Genomic DNA, 15,079 nt, shown 5'->3' with positions numbered 1-15,079 from the left:
TTGATGGTGAAAACTAGTGTTCAATTTTGAATATAGCATGGGAAAATGTGAATTCAGACCCAAGTCAGCTGGGATAGGGGAGTCAGTGGAAGAAAAATTACTAAAAGGAAACATCAGGATTAAGGAGAATTCTGGCCAAAATTTCCCAACTGAATTCTCGCTGAAATGAAATTGATCAGACATTACTTGGAGGATGATGGAGGATCAGGAACTGTATCAGATATCTAGGATGGTCAGGGTGGGATATTCTTGTTAAACTAACCAATCTTTCCTATAACTGAATTTTTATAAGAAATTTATGTATGGGTCTAGGAGAAATTTCAGAAGCCTGACTGAATTTTGGTGAAGCAGAGTATTTTTTTTAAGGATTAAACTGTTAAATCTGACAGTTGGTGTAATAAACATCTTTACCTCTTTTTTTTAAGTTGTTGATGGGCCTTTATTTAATTTATTTATTTATATGTGGTGCTGAGAATCAAACTAAGTGCCTCACACATGCTAGGCAAGCACTCTACCACTGAGCTACAACCTCAGCCCCAAGTATAGTATCTTTGTATAAATTTTGGGTATATTTGGGAATTATTACCAATAGATTTTTCTAAACAAGTTTCTTATGGTTTAGAGGTGTTGTGTGAGAGTAAGAGAAGAGTGGAGAATGACTCCAAAGATTTTTGCTTGAGCAAGTGGAAAGAAAGTACTGTGACTAACATGAGGAAATTGTGGCAGATGCACCTTTTTGACAGGGGTGGAATGGAGGATCAAGGGCTCATGTTCACACATATTTGAGTTTTCTATTAGATATCTAAGTGGATTTGGTGAGTAAATTATTGGTTATACCAGTCTGGAGCTCACTGTCATGGTTTGGTTTGGATATATAATGTGGAAAGTGTCAATATATGTATAACATTTAAAGCCCTAAAACAAGAAGGGGGTACTGAGAGAGTATTTCTGGGTAAAATAAGAGATCTGAAGATTAAACTATTGAATATTCCCATACTGAAATGGAGTGAGAAGAAAAAAAAAAGTAACTGAGAATAACTGTTCAGTGAAGTAGGAGGAAAACCAGAAAGGGATGTTCCAGAATCCCACTGAAGAAAGCATTTCAAGAACTATTGATTATGCCAGTTGTTGCTTATGGATAAATTGAGATGAGGATTGAGAATAACTGCTGAATTTACCAAAGCAGGATGAAGTTAGTGATGATGGTAACCTAAAAAGGAGCACTTTCCATGGAGTGGTGGGGCTAGAAGTTTGAAGCAGATTCAAGAAAAAATGAAAAGAGAAGAATTGGAACAACATCAAAATGAATTGGCAGCTATAGAATGAGTTTGTTTGTTTTAAAGTTAGGAGATAAGACAGCATATCTGTCTTTTAATGGGAATGATGCTGCAGAGAGGCTCGGAAAAATTGATTGTGTAAGAGTGAAAGTGCACAGTTTCTCTCTTTATGTTATGAAAATGAGATTTAGTGCACTAGTGGGTAGGGTGATCTGCAATATGAATGGGGATAGTTTGTACATAATAATAATAAGAAAGGCAAAATATATAAAGTAGGTACATATAGGTGATAAGTATGATTGGTTCTGAGAGTGTGATTTGTCTCCATTTGATGATTCTATTTTATGGATGTGGAAAAAACAACAGGGCCACTATCTCAGAATCTGAATTGAAAAAAAAAAAAAGGCAGTTAGAATTCTATGGCTAGAGAAAATGTGAAATGCCTGTCTATGAGAGTGGAAGGGACAGTGTAGGTGTTTGTGTTAGAAGAGTTGAAGAATTATTCAAATTAAGATCCCATATACTGAGCTGCTTCTGAATTCTTTCTTTTCTATTTGATTGTAACCTCTTGAAGGTAGGGATCCTGTAGGGATCTGTCTCCCTCTTTCACTGTGTTATTCAAGTAATTAACTTGAAACCTGGTGTATGGTAGGCTCTCAACAAAATTTTTAAGAATAAGTAAATGAAAGTATATAACAAGGAATGAGTGAATGAATGAAGAATGTTTTAAGTCTTTTATTCCAATATTGTGTGATTCATGTTAGTTATATATTAGTTTGATTTTTTTTTAACTTTGGCTATAAAACTCTGAGTGCATTAAATAATACTAATTAAACGAGGGGCTGTGGATGTGGCTCAAGCGATAGCGCGCTCGCCTGGCATGCGTGCGGCCCGGGTTGGATCCTCAGCACCACATACCAACAAAGATGTTGTGTCCGCCGAGAACTAAAAAATAAACATTAAAAAAAATTCTCTCTCTCCTCTCTCACTCTCTCTTAAAAAAATACTAATTAAACGAAAGTTATTAAGGAAAATATAAAATTAGAATTGTAGAGTAACACAATTTGATAATAATAAATAAGTAGACTTTATACATACTGATGAAAACACATTCTGATGGTCCTCTACTTGAATTTTGAGAGATCAGGTTATCCCATTTTATATTAAATTAATATATTCAAATTGGTAAGAAATATTTATTAAGATTTAAATAATGGATTTGCTAATGCTTTATTTTCCTACTTATTGGCATTAGATTGATTTTAAGCCATTTTAGGTGAATCCTTAAAACTATTTAAAATCCACTGCAAAGTAAGTACTTAAGAATTATTTTTAATATCATAAATGTTGATTTGACTTATATAAAAACTTTGTGTTATTAAATAGGATCAAATCCATTTAATAATAATTTTGTAAAATTTAATTTTAATTTAGGACTAGGGCTGTGGATTTTGTAGACTACATGGGGTTTTTATCCTTGCTGTGTTATGTCCTAATGATTTGGTCTTGGGCTAGTTATTTTAACCTCTTAGTTTAATTTTTTCACTTGTAAAATGAATAACATTATTATTAGTTAGCTCTAGTGGTTATTGTTAAATAAGATAATCATGTAGAGCCCATATTCTAGTTAAAACAAATTACTCCAAAACAGAGGCATACAGCATTTTTATGTTAACCAAAACTTTATTTGATTTGTTTATTTATTATAACATTTAATAGCCTCATGGTATCTGCGGGTCAGATACCTTGTGGGGTTCACTCTCTGCTTTCCGTGTGATTTCTATACCTTGGTAGCTTCAGAGAAATGGATTTCTTACATGTTGGCTCACAGCGTGTAAAACACAGATCACAAAAGAGTCACAAGGAAACCATTCTATCTTTTAAACATAGCCACAGAGGGGGCTTCTTCAAAATTCTATTTTGGTCTTAGATCTTCCTGGGGTCAAGGAGGTGGGAAATGTAGACACCTGTCTCTCAACTGAGAAGTGTTATTGTCACATTGTAACAAAAGTATGTGGAATAGGATATGTAATGAATGGTTCAGTCATTGTAGGAAAACCCAATCTACCCTAGTGTTTATTCCAGTCCCTGACACATACTAAGCAGTCAATAAATGTCACTACTACCATTAAATAAAACCTGGAACCAAGACTCAATTCAGGATAATTATTTTAGGATGGTGATGATTTTATAGTAATTTTAATGCATAGATATTCAATTAATCAATAATTCACTCAATTAATTATTATTTATTAATCACATGTTAGAGGAGAGGGATCTTTACAAAATGTTTTGTTTTGTAAAATGATTGACCTAAAGTTGTAAGCCAGTTCATGGACAAGGTGGATTCTGATCTTTGTCTTCTGATTAATAATTCTCTTTAAGTAACTGCCATGAATGAAGTATAGTTATTTCATCATATCTATACCAAACATTTTCTTCTAGCTTTTTTATGTCTGAAATTAAAACAAATCCTATAATTAATGGCATCTTTTGGTTAAAACTGGCAGCATTTTTTCTCTCAGTATTACACAAAACAGTTTTTTCTAACATTTGATGAAATTAATTTTGTGAATTGCTAATAAAGATAATCAATTCTCAGACATTTTTTATACTATGACACATAAGTCATATTCAGCTCATATTTTTTCCCTAGTGATATGGACGATTTATAGTAGCCGTATTCCTTTCCATTTCCTTGCACATAAATGAGATTGACATTAATTTAGATGCAAAGTTGAATCTATTCTAACTTAATATTTACTTTAAAAATTAAATAATTTATAAACTGTTTTTCTTTATCATTACTTGTGACACACTTTACAATTGTGTTAGGACTTCGTGTTTGAGAACTACTGATCTATATAATGAAATAATGTACAACTACTGATTTTGGGAAGGGTTATTTGCCAATATTCTACTACTTGCCATTTTCTAAATATATATATTCCTATAGTAGCCATACCTGCTATATTCATATACCAACAGGTATTATATCTTATCTATCTATTCTTTTCTCTAATTTCTCCCTCTTTCTTTCTTTCTTTCTTTCTTTCTTTCTTTCTTTCTTTCTTTCTTTCTTTCTTTCTTTCTTTCTTTCTTTCTTTCCTTTCTCTTTCTTTCCCCTTCCTTCCCTCCCTCCCTTCCTTCTTCCCTCCCTCCCTCCCTCCCTCCCTTCCTTCCTTCCTTCCTTCCTTCCTTCCTTCCTTCCTTCCTTCCTTCCTTCCTTCCCTCCCAGGGATTGAACTAAAGAGGCACTCAACCACTGAGCCACATCCCCAGCCATATTTTGTATTTTATTTGGATACAGAGTTTCACTGAGTTGCTTAGTGCCTTGCTTTTGCTGAGGTTGGATTTAAACTTGCAGTCCTCCTGCCCCATCCTCCTGAGCCACTGGGATTACAGGCATGAATCAATGCACCTGGCTCTTCCTTTTTCTCAATAATTCCTTTTTTCCTCATAAAATGCCATAATTTTTGGATTCCACAAAACAATTTTTTATACTGTAACATTTTTGAAAGGATAGTTCTTACCATCAAATTCTTGTCGTCATTTAATGGTAACACTTCTGCCTTCCTAATGATGCATATTATAATGTCCTTAGTTCTAGGGGTTGCCCCAGATTCCTAAAGTCTGTGTATAGTTTCTTGTCACATGGGCTTTCTATTATGGCTGCTTATTTCATTAAGTCAGCAAAGAGAGTGTCTCAAGCAAGTTGACTAGCAAGGTTGAGTCTTAATAATATCATGGGAGTGACATTCCATCCCTTCCTACCACCTTGGTTAGGAACAAGACATAGGTCCCACACAAAGACAGGAGGACCATGAAGTGGGTATTACTAGGCACCCTCTTATAGTCATCTGCCCACATTCCAGTAGTTGCCTCTGAAGTAATTGCATGGAACATAGTTTGAAAACCATTGCCTTGGATAATATTCTCTTATTATGACTATTATTTTTTAGCAAGGTTTTGAATTTCCTTTAATAGTACACATTTTCCTTGGGGTGGGAAAGACACTCATATTACCAATTTTACTCACTATCCTGTGAGGGAAACTGATCATCAAGCAGGTTTCAACATTAATTCTCAAAATTTAGTTCCTGGAATATTTGTTCTGTGAGGCAGCTTCTGTGCGTAAATTAAGATTGTAGAAAACTATGTTATATAATCCTGTTAACAAAGAATACTGTCATAACTACATTAAAAAAAATCCCTCACTCAAGAAATCTATTTATTTATAAATCAAGAGTTTTACAAATTTATTTGACTAGAGTACCTTTAAATTAATAAAGCCTATTAACATTTTGCAGAATTCTGTTGCATGAACTACATGTTGGTCAATAGTATGCCAGCATATGGATCCTGAGAAGTTGAAGAGAAATATTTCCATTAATATTTTCCATTAATAAAAAGAGAAATAAGAGGAAAAATAAAAGTATTATATTTGAATTTTCTCTACCTATTTACAATGAAAGAATTATTTTTAAATTACAATAAAGATGAAGATACTATCAATATTAGTATGACCCTACAATTTGCAAGGAACTTTCATGACTGTTATTTTTTTTAAACATCTCAACAACTGTGAGATATCAAAATTAATCTCTTTTCATACATATGAGAAAATGAGATCTAATTCATTAAGTGACTTTCTCAATTACCAAATTGGCATGGATTGGAGTCAGTAGTTTAACATGGGTTTTATAGCCCCAGATGTAAAATGCTGTCCACATTCTTTGACTTATTTAACTTGATTAAGTTAAAAATAAGGATGTTTAAGAATTCCATTTTATACTATTTAAGTTTAACTTTTAGTAGCCTAAAATTATGAAAAACAGTTAAATAAAAAGTTAATAAACTTTTGTCTTACTAACTTAGGAAAAAAAACAGTATAAATAGAATAGCTAAACTATGTTTAAGATATAAACAAATACACAGGGCTGGGTTTGTGGCTCAGTGGTAGAACGCTCACTTAGCACAGGTGGGACCCGGGTTCGATTCTCAGCACCACATAAAAATAAAGGTATTGTGTTGTGTCCATCTACCAAAAAAAAAAGATTCTCTCTCTCTCTTTTAAAAAAATATAAACAAATACACAATGATGTTAGTTTGTATTTTATAAGAGAGAAAAAGTGAAGGAGAAAAATCTTAGACCTAAGATTTGCATCTTTTGATTATTTATAGCTAGGTAATCATTTTAAAATATGTTTAACTTCTGTAAATAAAATCATTGAATATCCTCATTAGATAGGATTTAGTGTGCTTTTACTGTGATTTCTTGCTTGAAGCATTGATCTTCTCTAAAGCATGCTAACAAGCGCTAACTCTGGCCTTTTATTCAAATACCTTTATTGATGGGGAAATGACTATGAAGGCAGCAACACATTATTTTTCAACTTTTTGTCTGAAGTAATCATAGATTTGCAGGAAATCGCAAAGACAGTATAGTGAGGTCGCATATACCCTTCACTTAGTGTTCTCCAATGATTACAGCCTGTATCTAAACCAGGAAAATGACACTGGGGTAATTTGTATACAGTCGTCTTCTTTTATCTGCAGGGGTAGATTCCAAAACCTCTAGTCGATTTCTAAAACCATAGATACTATTAAATATTAAACTTTATATAATACTGTTTTTCCTATTCATTCATACCCATGATAAAGTTTAGTTTACAAATTAAGCACAATAAGAGATAACAGTAGTTAATAATACAAGGTGTTTGAGTATGGTCTCTTTCAACTGCCAAGGGCAGAAAGTATATACAGAATGGATATGCTGGGCAAAAGAATGATCTACTTCCTGGGTGGGACAAAGTGGAATGATATGGATTCCATCACACCACTCAGAACAGCAAATTAAAATGTGGAAATTGTTTATTTCCAAAATTTTCCATTAATATTTTCTGATAATGATTGATTGCAGGTAACAAACTTCAGAAAGCAGAACTACACACATGGGGACATTATTGTAATGTCCTAGAGGACATTTTTCTTATATATTTAGATTTATGTAACCACCACTGATACAAAGATACAGAATTTTCATATCACCACAAACATCATCCAAATATTGCTTCTTTGTAGTGACATTATATTTATCCCCACACCTCTGCCAACCACTAACAAAATCTCAAAATGTCATAGATTCATAAAACATTTTCTTAACAACATTGTGAGATTTTATTTTTCCATTCAGCATAATACCTTTGAGATCCATCCATTTTGTAAGTATCCATATTTTTTCTTTTCATTACTCAGTAGCATTACATATTGTGGATTCACAACAGTTTTTTTAGCCATTCACCTGTTGAAGGATGTTTTGAGTGCTTATACTTTTTGACTTTGATAAAATTTCTCTTCATATAAAGCATTCAACCTTTTATCATTAAGATCTTCACTTTGGGTTTTATGTTGTTGTCTCTTACTCATTTGATCAAGTTCCCCTCTATTCCTTATTTTTTTGTGTTTTTTTTTTCATTGATGATCAATGGAAAGAATTATCTGATTTTCCTCATTTAACATTGATTTCCAAATATGGAATCAGTCTTGAAGTCCAGAAATAAACCCTATGTGGTCATAGTGTGTAATTCTCTTTACATATTGCTGAATTCTATTTGCTAATTCTATTTGCTAATATCGTATTAAGGATTTCCATGTCTATATTCATGACGGATATTGGTCTGCACTTTTAATGTTGTTTTTCATTTCTTTTTTATTTTGTTTCCCCTTTTTCATTTCTGATTTCTTTTTCTTGTGTGTAGCTTATTTGAACTTTATTTTGGAATTGCATTTTGATTTCTCTGAAGTGTTTTTATGTATATTTCTTTTCATATTTTGGTGATTGCTCTTGGTAATGTACTTAATAAACAACTTATTAACTTCTACAGTGTTTACAATTAGCCAGTTTATATAAATTGTGGAAACTTTGTATTTAGGTTTCTTTCTCTTTCTATTTATGATGGAATCATCTTAAAATTTTCTTGTATATATTGAAAACCCACATCAGACAATGTATACTTTGTACTTAAAACACCAAATATAATTTAGAAAATTCAAGTGAGAAGGACAGTCTAATGTATTGATACTTATTTTTGCTTACCATGTTTTTCATTCCTTCTTGGTATTTACAGGTTTCTACTTTTTTGTTTCCCTTCTGTTTCCAGAACTTCCCTTAGCTATTCTTTTAGGGTAAGTCTGCTGGTGACAGATTCTCTTATTCTTTTGTCTGAGAATGTTTTTCATTCTTGAAAGATAATTTCTTCATATTTAGAATTTAGGTTAATATTCATTTTATTTCAGCAATTAAAACATTGTGCTACTTCCTCTGACCTCCATTGTTTCTGATGAGAAATCTGCTGTCATGCAAAAAACTTTTTTTCCCATTAGGTAAGGTGTTTTTTCTCACTCCTTTTAAGATTTTCTTTTGTTATTTTTCATTTTATAATAATATATCTTCATGCAGATTTGTTTGTGTTCTTCTGGTTTATGTAACTACTACTACTATTACTACTACTACTACTACTAGTACTATTACTTTCTCCTCCTCCTCCTCTTCCTCTTTTTCTTCTTCTTCTCCTCTTCCTCCTGGGGATTGACCTCAGGGGTACTCAACCACTGAGCCACATCCCCAGCCCTATTTTGTATTTTTATTTAGAGACAGGGTCTCACTGAATTCCTTAGCACCTTGCTTTTGCTGAGGCTGGCTTTGAACTTGCATATTCCTGCCTCAGCCTCCAGAGCTGCTGGGATTACAGATGTCTTGAATCTGAAGTGTTCTATCTTTTGCCAAATTTGAGAGATTTCCCAATCGTTATTTCTTTGAATACTTTTTAGCCCATTCATTTTCTCCTCTCTTTCTGGGGACACATGATATGAACGTGATATCTTTTGCTATAGTTTCTAAGGTCCTTGAGGCTCCATTCATTCTATTTTATTATGCATTTCAAAATGAGTGATTTTATTTAGTTTTAGTCTGTTTTTGGATCAGGTGAGTTTTGTTATTCTACCTTTAAAATCAATAATTGAGTTATTCCTCTATCCTTTCCATTCTACAGTATGTCCCATTCATTTTATTTTAAATTTCAATTATTTTTTAGTTTTAAAATTTCCCTTTCATGTGTGTGTGTGTGTGTGTGTTTTAGTTTTGTTCTAGAACTGGAAATCCCAGAAATACATTTTTTGTATTAAAGAAAGATATTATCTTAATTCTGCCCTTTGAAGCTATACGATATAATTATTATATAATATATGCATATAATTATACAATTATTTACACACTAATTGTCCTGGTAGTTTAAAATTATTTTCTATGTAATTTACATTGATTATGTAATTTTTATAGCAACAATAATTTTTATTCATACTATAAGTGTTTATTCAGTGCCTATCATATATGACATCTTTTTTAAAGGTCAATCAGATGGTTTTGCTTTAGCTACAAATGGTTATGCAGTTTGTTTATTTACAGAGAAAATAACCACATTTTTGCCTTTTTAGTAGGTCACAAGCATAAGTGGGAGAAGAAAGATTGTGAGCTGAGTTCTTTAACCTTCATATAAATGATACAGAGTTTGATTTACAGGCTTATCCTGCTTTTCTCTCTATTTCACTGATTTATCAATGCCTTGTTGTGGAACAATACACATTTTGAAAAGGCAACAGATTTCCTGAGATAAAAATACTCTGAGTTTTTAAAAAAATATTTTTTTTAGTTGTAGTTTGACACAATACCTTTATTTTATTTATTTTTATGAGGTGCTGAGGATTGAACCCAGGGCTTTCTACGTGCTAGGCAAGAGCTCTACCACTGAGCCACCATCCTAGCCCTGACTCTCAGCTTTTTGAGTGGCCACCCAGGAAGGAGCATAAGTATCCTCTGGGCTGGTCATCTTCATTTACTTCAGTGTGTTGTACTAAAATTCGGATTATTTGTACCAGGAAAAGGTTGAGAGGCACTTCTCTGATTTCATAGGTTAAAGAATGAGGTTCATATACAAATTGTATTTTGTATAAGTTTGTATATGTTTTGTATATGTTAGTATATGTTAGTATATGTTTATATATGTTCGATAATATAGTTTCATTCTCCTTCACAAAGAAACTTTTAATTGTCTCCAGTGGCTCTCAATCTTTATTGAGGTCATCATTTGGAAGCCTTGTTAAAACATAGATTGCTCAGCCCCACTAATAGTTTCTGATTCATTGGGGTGATGGTCAATAATTTGCTTTTCTAGAATGTTTCCAGATGATGCTGATGATGCTACTTTGGGGATTTTACTTTGAGAACTGTACATCCACATAGAAATCTTCTACTTCCTCATTTCCTTTGGTTCCTCAATTATTTCAGTCTGATTTTAATTTTTATCATTTTATCTAACCATTCTTTATAACATCTGCCCTAATCTTCATGTTGCAAAATCTAATGCAGACTTTCATTTCCTCATCTTATCTGATGTGTTGAAACCTATCAATATTGTCAATTTCTCTTTCCTTTTAGGAAACTCTTCTTTTTGGTTTGGAGACTTTTCTTCATCTCCTTCCTTTCCCCCTTTCATTCTCTACATGCTCTTTTTCAATTTAATATTTTCTTAAATCAAACTGTAAGTTTTGGAGTTAGTCTGGGTATTCTTCACACATTCTTTTACTTTCTATTCCTAAATGGTCTCAATCCTGTCTATAAGATAATAATTTTCAGTTTATGTGTCTCAAGATTAAAACTGCTTTCTAAGGTTTATTATAGCTTGATTAATTGCTTTCTACATGCCTACTTGAATACTTATGAACATTTCAATTATATACCCAGAATGAAATATTGTAGTTATGCATTTTAGTATCTTGAAATTTATAAGCCTTACTGTAAGTTTCAATGAAATAGAGTAATCCCTCCTTCCTTTTCCCTAACAAAAAGTGCTGTTCTTTATGTTCTCCATCTCATAAATTCTCTTTTCTTTGACTCAGTTGTTAATGTTCAGAAACCTGTGAGTGAATCTTGATTAAAAAAAAGAATACACACACACATATAGTATATATTAGTTGTAGATGGACACAATACCTTTATTTTATTTATTTGTTTTATGTGATGCTGAGGATTGAACCCGGTGCCTCACACTTGCTAGGCAAGTGCTCTACCACTTCAGCCCCTCTTCAATCTTTTTTAGCATTGTATTTCTACCCCCAAATTCCTCAATACCCTCTCATTTTTTGTTTATCTTTTAACCATGTGTATTGCCATCACCTTTGTTCAGGTTATAATCATGTTTCCCAGGGACCACTGCAAATGCCTTTTAACTTTTGGTTTCTTCCATTCTAGTCTCTATACAGTACTTAGAATTACCCTTAAAAAATAATATATATATATATATATGTATATGTTAGTATATATATGTATATATATATATATGTTAGTATATGTTTATATATGTTATATATATATATACACACACACACACACCATTCACATTTAATGTAATTTTTTTTTAACTGGAGATTGAACTCAGGGGTACTAAACCACTGAGCCACATCTGCAACCCTATTTTGTATTTTATTTAGAAGCAGGGTCTCACTGAATTGCTTAGTGCCTCGCTTTTGCTGAGGCTGGCTTTGAAGTTGAAAACCTCCTTCCTCAGCCTCCTGAACTGTTGGGATTACAGACATGCACCTCCATGCCTGGTTTGTAACTTTTTAAAAATGGAGTATAACTTCTCATTCTTCTAGTTGTAAATGATGTGGAATTATACTGGTCATGTAGTCATATATGCACATAGGGTAATAGTGTCCAATTCATTCTACTATCCTTCTTACCTCCATACCCTTTAAAGCGTAAATCAGATCATGTCACAATTTTGCTTAAAATCCTTCGATGATTGAAATTTATAATCTTTAACATGGCATAGAAGTACCTATCTAAGCTGTTAAGTGCAGCCTTACTAGTTTTATTTAGCATGATATTCTTCCTCTCATTCTTTTTGGTTTAGGCACACTGATGTTTCTTCCTTTCTTTTGCAGTAGCTTATGTTAGTTTTTCCTTGAATGCTCTTTCCTCCATTTTTCATCTATTTCCTTACATCCATTAGGTCACATCTTTCTGTTCTCATCCTAAACTTGTTTACATTAGAGGTGTTTTGTAACTCCAGAGTATCAATTAGATCTTATTATACCTTCACATATGATTTTGTTTTTTTCCTATTTGAACTGATGATTTATTGTGTTTAAATGTTTTGTAAGCATGTTTCTTTGTTTTACCCCTCACACTAGAGTTCAGCACAATAAATAGAAAGTGAAGGCAGTAAATATTTTTAAATAAATCAAAGTATAACTAAAGTTTACAAACATATGTTTATATACAGCCTTAAAAGAAGTTCTTTCAAATATGACAAATAAGAAACACATTACATTTGTAAAATGAATTTTCATTTTTAGTTGCCAGTTACATAAATTATCTGAAAAAATTATTTTTTTAAAAATTTACTTTTTACAAGGATACAATTTCTGAAAAAAGTTGATGAGTTATTTCAAAGTAATATTAAGTAATTCATGATATTTAAGTAGTTTATTTCATTTTAACTATTATAAATTTAATCTTTTGTGTAACCAATTTTTTAAACACTCAAATTTTTGAGGAGGTTTCACCGTTATATAGAATATGATACTACATTCAAGGAACAAGATTTAATTATTTGGCTTTTGAAATGGTAGTTATTGGCAAACCACCGTTTAATTTTTTTTAATGATCATTAGTCTTTGGAGAATAAACTCATGTCTTTAGGTCAGTATGGGGGAAAATAGCATAAGAAACAGATATAGCCAAGAGTGTCTTTTTCAGAATATCCATTTTTTTTGTTTTGTTTCTATTCTTGTTTATTATTAGCCTTTTTTTCTTCTTGCGGGGCTTTGTTTTGTAGGGTCTGTCCAGAGTACATAAACTTTGTATTCTGCATTCTATAAATTTTATTCACTTGGAAACTTAGCTTTCTCTTGGTATATGTAATGAGTGCTAAAGTTCCTGAAACCAGACAGGATCACACAGATTAATATGTTTATAATATCTCTGTCCTTTTTTTCGCCGTCTCCTTTACTGCACTCTTATCTGTCTGACTCTCACAGGAGACATGGATTACAACTGGTTGGACCATACGTCTTGGCATAGCAGTGAGGCTTCCCCAATGTCTTTGGTGAGACATGTGGAGCCTTACTATTTAATTTCCGTTATCATTTCACTTTTCCTTTTTATTTATACCTTTGCATGTTTTCTTTTTTGTATTTTTTTTTTTTTTTATCCCATACCTGTAGGGGACAGTCAAAAGGGAAAAAGAAAAACTAGTGAGCAGGCAGTTTTGTCGGACTCTAACACCAGGTCTGAGAGACAAAAGAAAATGATGTACTTTGGTGGCCACTCTTTGGAAGAGGATTTGGAATGGTCTGAACCTCAGATTAAGGACTCTGGGGTAGATACCTGTAGTAGCACAACCCTTAACGAGGAGCATAGCCATAGTGATAAGGTACTGAGATTGTGGAGCCTGCCTTTTAACCTGCTCATTTGGTCTTCGTTTGCTCTCTGTCACTCATTAAAACAGAACATACTAAAAGGACAGGGCATTTCAAGGGTCAATGTAGCATTTCTTAAGGTGCAGAAAAGAAAAACAAAATAAAACCAAACAAACCAACCAAAAAAAACCTCTTGCTTGCTTTGCTGTTTTTATTGTTTGACAGCATACCAAAAAATAAGTAACTGAAAATAAAACTTAGGAACAAAGGAATGGTTTGTCTATGGTCGCATGAGAGAATTTTGTAATGTTATAATAAGCCACAAATAATGAACAATTGTTTGGATTGGCTTATTTAATTGCTTCTATATATTTTCCTTGGGATGAAAATTAAATTTTAATAGTTTGAATCCCAGGCAAAAGGCAGATAATTGGGTCTATTTGCACAGAAAAAGTTGTTTTTCTTTTTTCCCTTTCACTGTCATTTTGCTCTTTTGTTTTATCAATACAGCATTTTAATGTATTATTAATTAGTATTAGAGCCATTGCCATCTGCTTTGATATTTATTATTTTTGCTTTTAGTATAGTGAAACTTTTGAAATCTTTTACCATATAGATGTGATTGAATGGAACTTGTGTTTTGCCTGCTAAATTTTGCATGAAGATATGCATGCTATTTTAGGTGACTGTGAAAATACTATGATTACACAAATCATTTACTTTGATATTTACCCTGTCATTCATAATGAACTGGATCATTATTTGTAGAGGCCTTAGTTCTGCATTGAGAGAAATAAACTACTAATGTTTTCAAGGTTACTTAGCAATGGATACCATTGAATTATCTACTAAAGGTAATTTACTAGATAGGCCAAAGACTTGAAAGAATCAGTGAACTTCCATGAAGTGAGAAATACAATCTTTGAATGAAGGCTGTTTCTCTTATGCAAAATCAAATCAGTTGGAAAGTTATTGGAGCTTGTGTATTTTTTAAGAATTTTAATCAAGAAGCTTATTCAAGAAAACCTTTATTATGGCTTTAGATTTTATGTTTTAATAAGATATAAACTTTTAATTTTATTGTAATACAGTCTTTTAAAATCTGTTTCAAAAGTGTTTTAAGAAGAAATTCTCATTTTTAAATGGATTCAACTGCATAAAATTTCAGCCTGTTAATTTTTAGTTAATCTTCAGCATATAGAAATGTTAAAGATTTTAAAAGTTTTTCCACATTTTGTAGAGCTATATTACTTCAGTATTGTTTCAGAGAACCTTAAGAATTCAGCAAAATTGAATTTTGCAAAAAAATCTCTATTACA

General features: G+C 32.2%; 1 protein-coding gene across 37 annotated transcripts in view; it reads left to right on the top strand.

Moving 5' to 3' along the window:
- Rims2 (regulating synaptic membrane exocytosis 2) overlaps positions 1–15,079 on the top strand; it is a 586,271-nt gene that overhangs the window by 289,874 nt on the left and 281,318 nt on the right. For 27 of the 37 annotated variants that reach the window (XM_077801051.1, XM_077801046.1, XM_077801031.1 and 24 more), the window contains one exon: positions 13,380–13,447. In XM_077801051.1, coding sequence (XP_077657177.1) covers positions 13,380–13,447 — 68 coding nt within the window. Of the gene's footprint in view, positions 1–13,379; positions 13,448–13,565; positions 13,775–15,079 lie in introns of all 37 variants that reach the window. The other 10 variants (XM_077801030.1, XM_077801026.1, XM_077801047.1 and 7 more) reach the window with 1 other exon arrangement.

Source organism: Urocitellus parryii, chromosome 7, assembly GCF_045843805.1.
Source record: "Urocitellus parryii isolate mUroPar1 chromosome 7, mUroPar1.hap1, whole genome shotgun sequence".
Classification (NCBI taxonomy): domain Eukaryota; kingdom Metazoa; phylum Chordata; class Mammalia; order Rodentia; family Sciuridae; genus Urocitellus; species Urocitellus parryii.
This window is presented reverse-complemented; position numbering and strand designations above follow the sequence as displayed.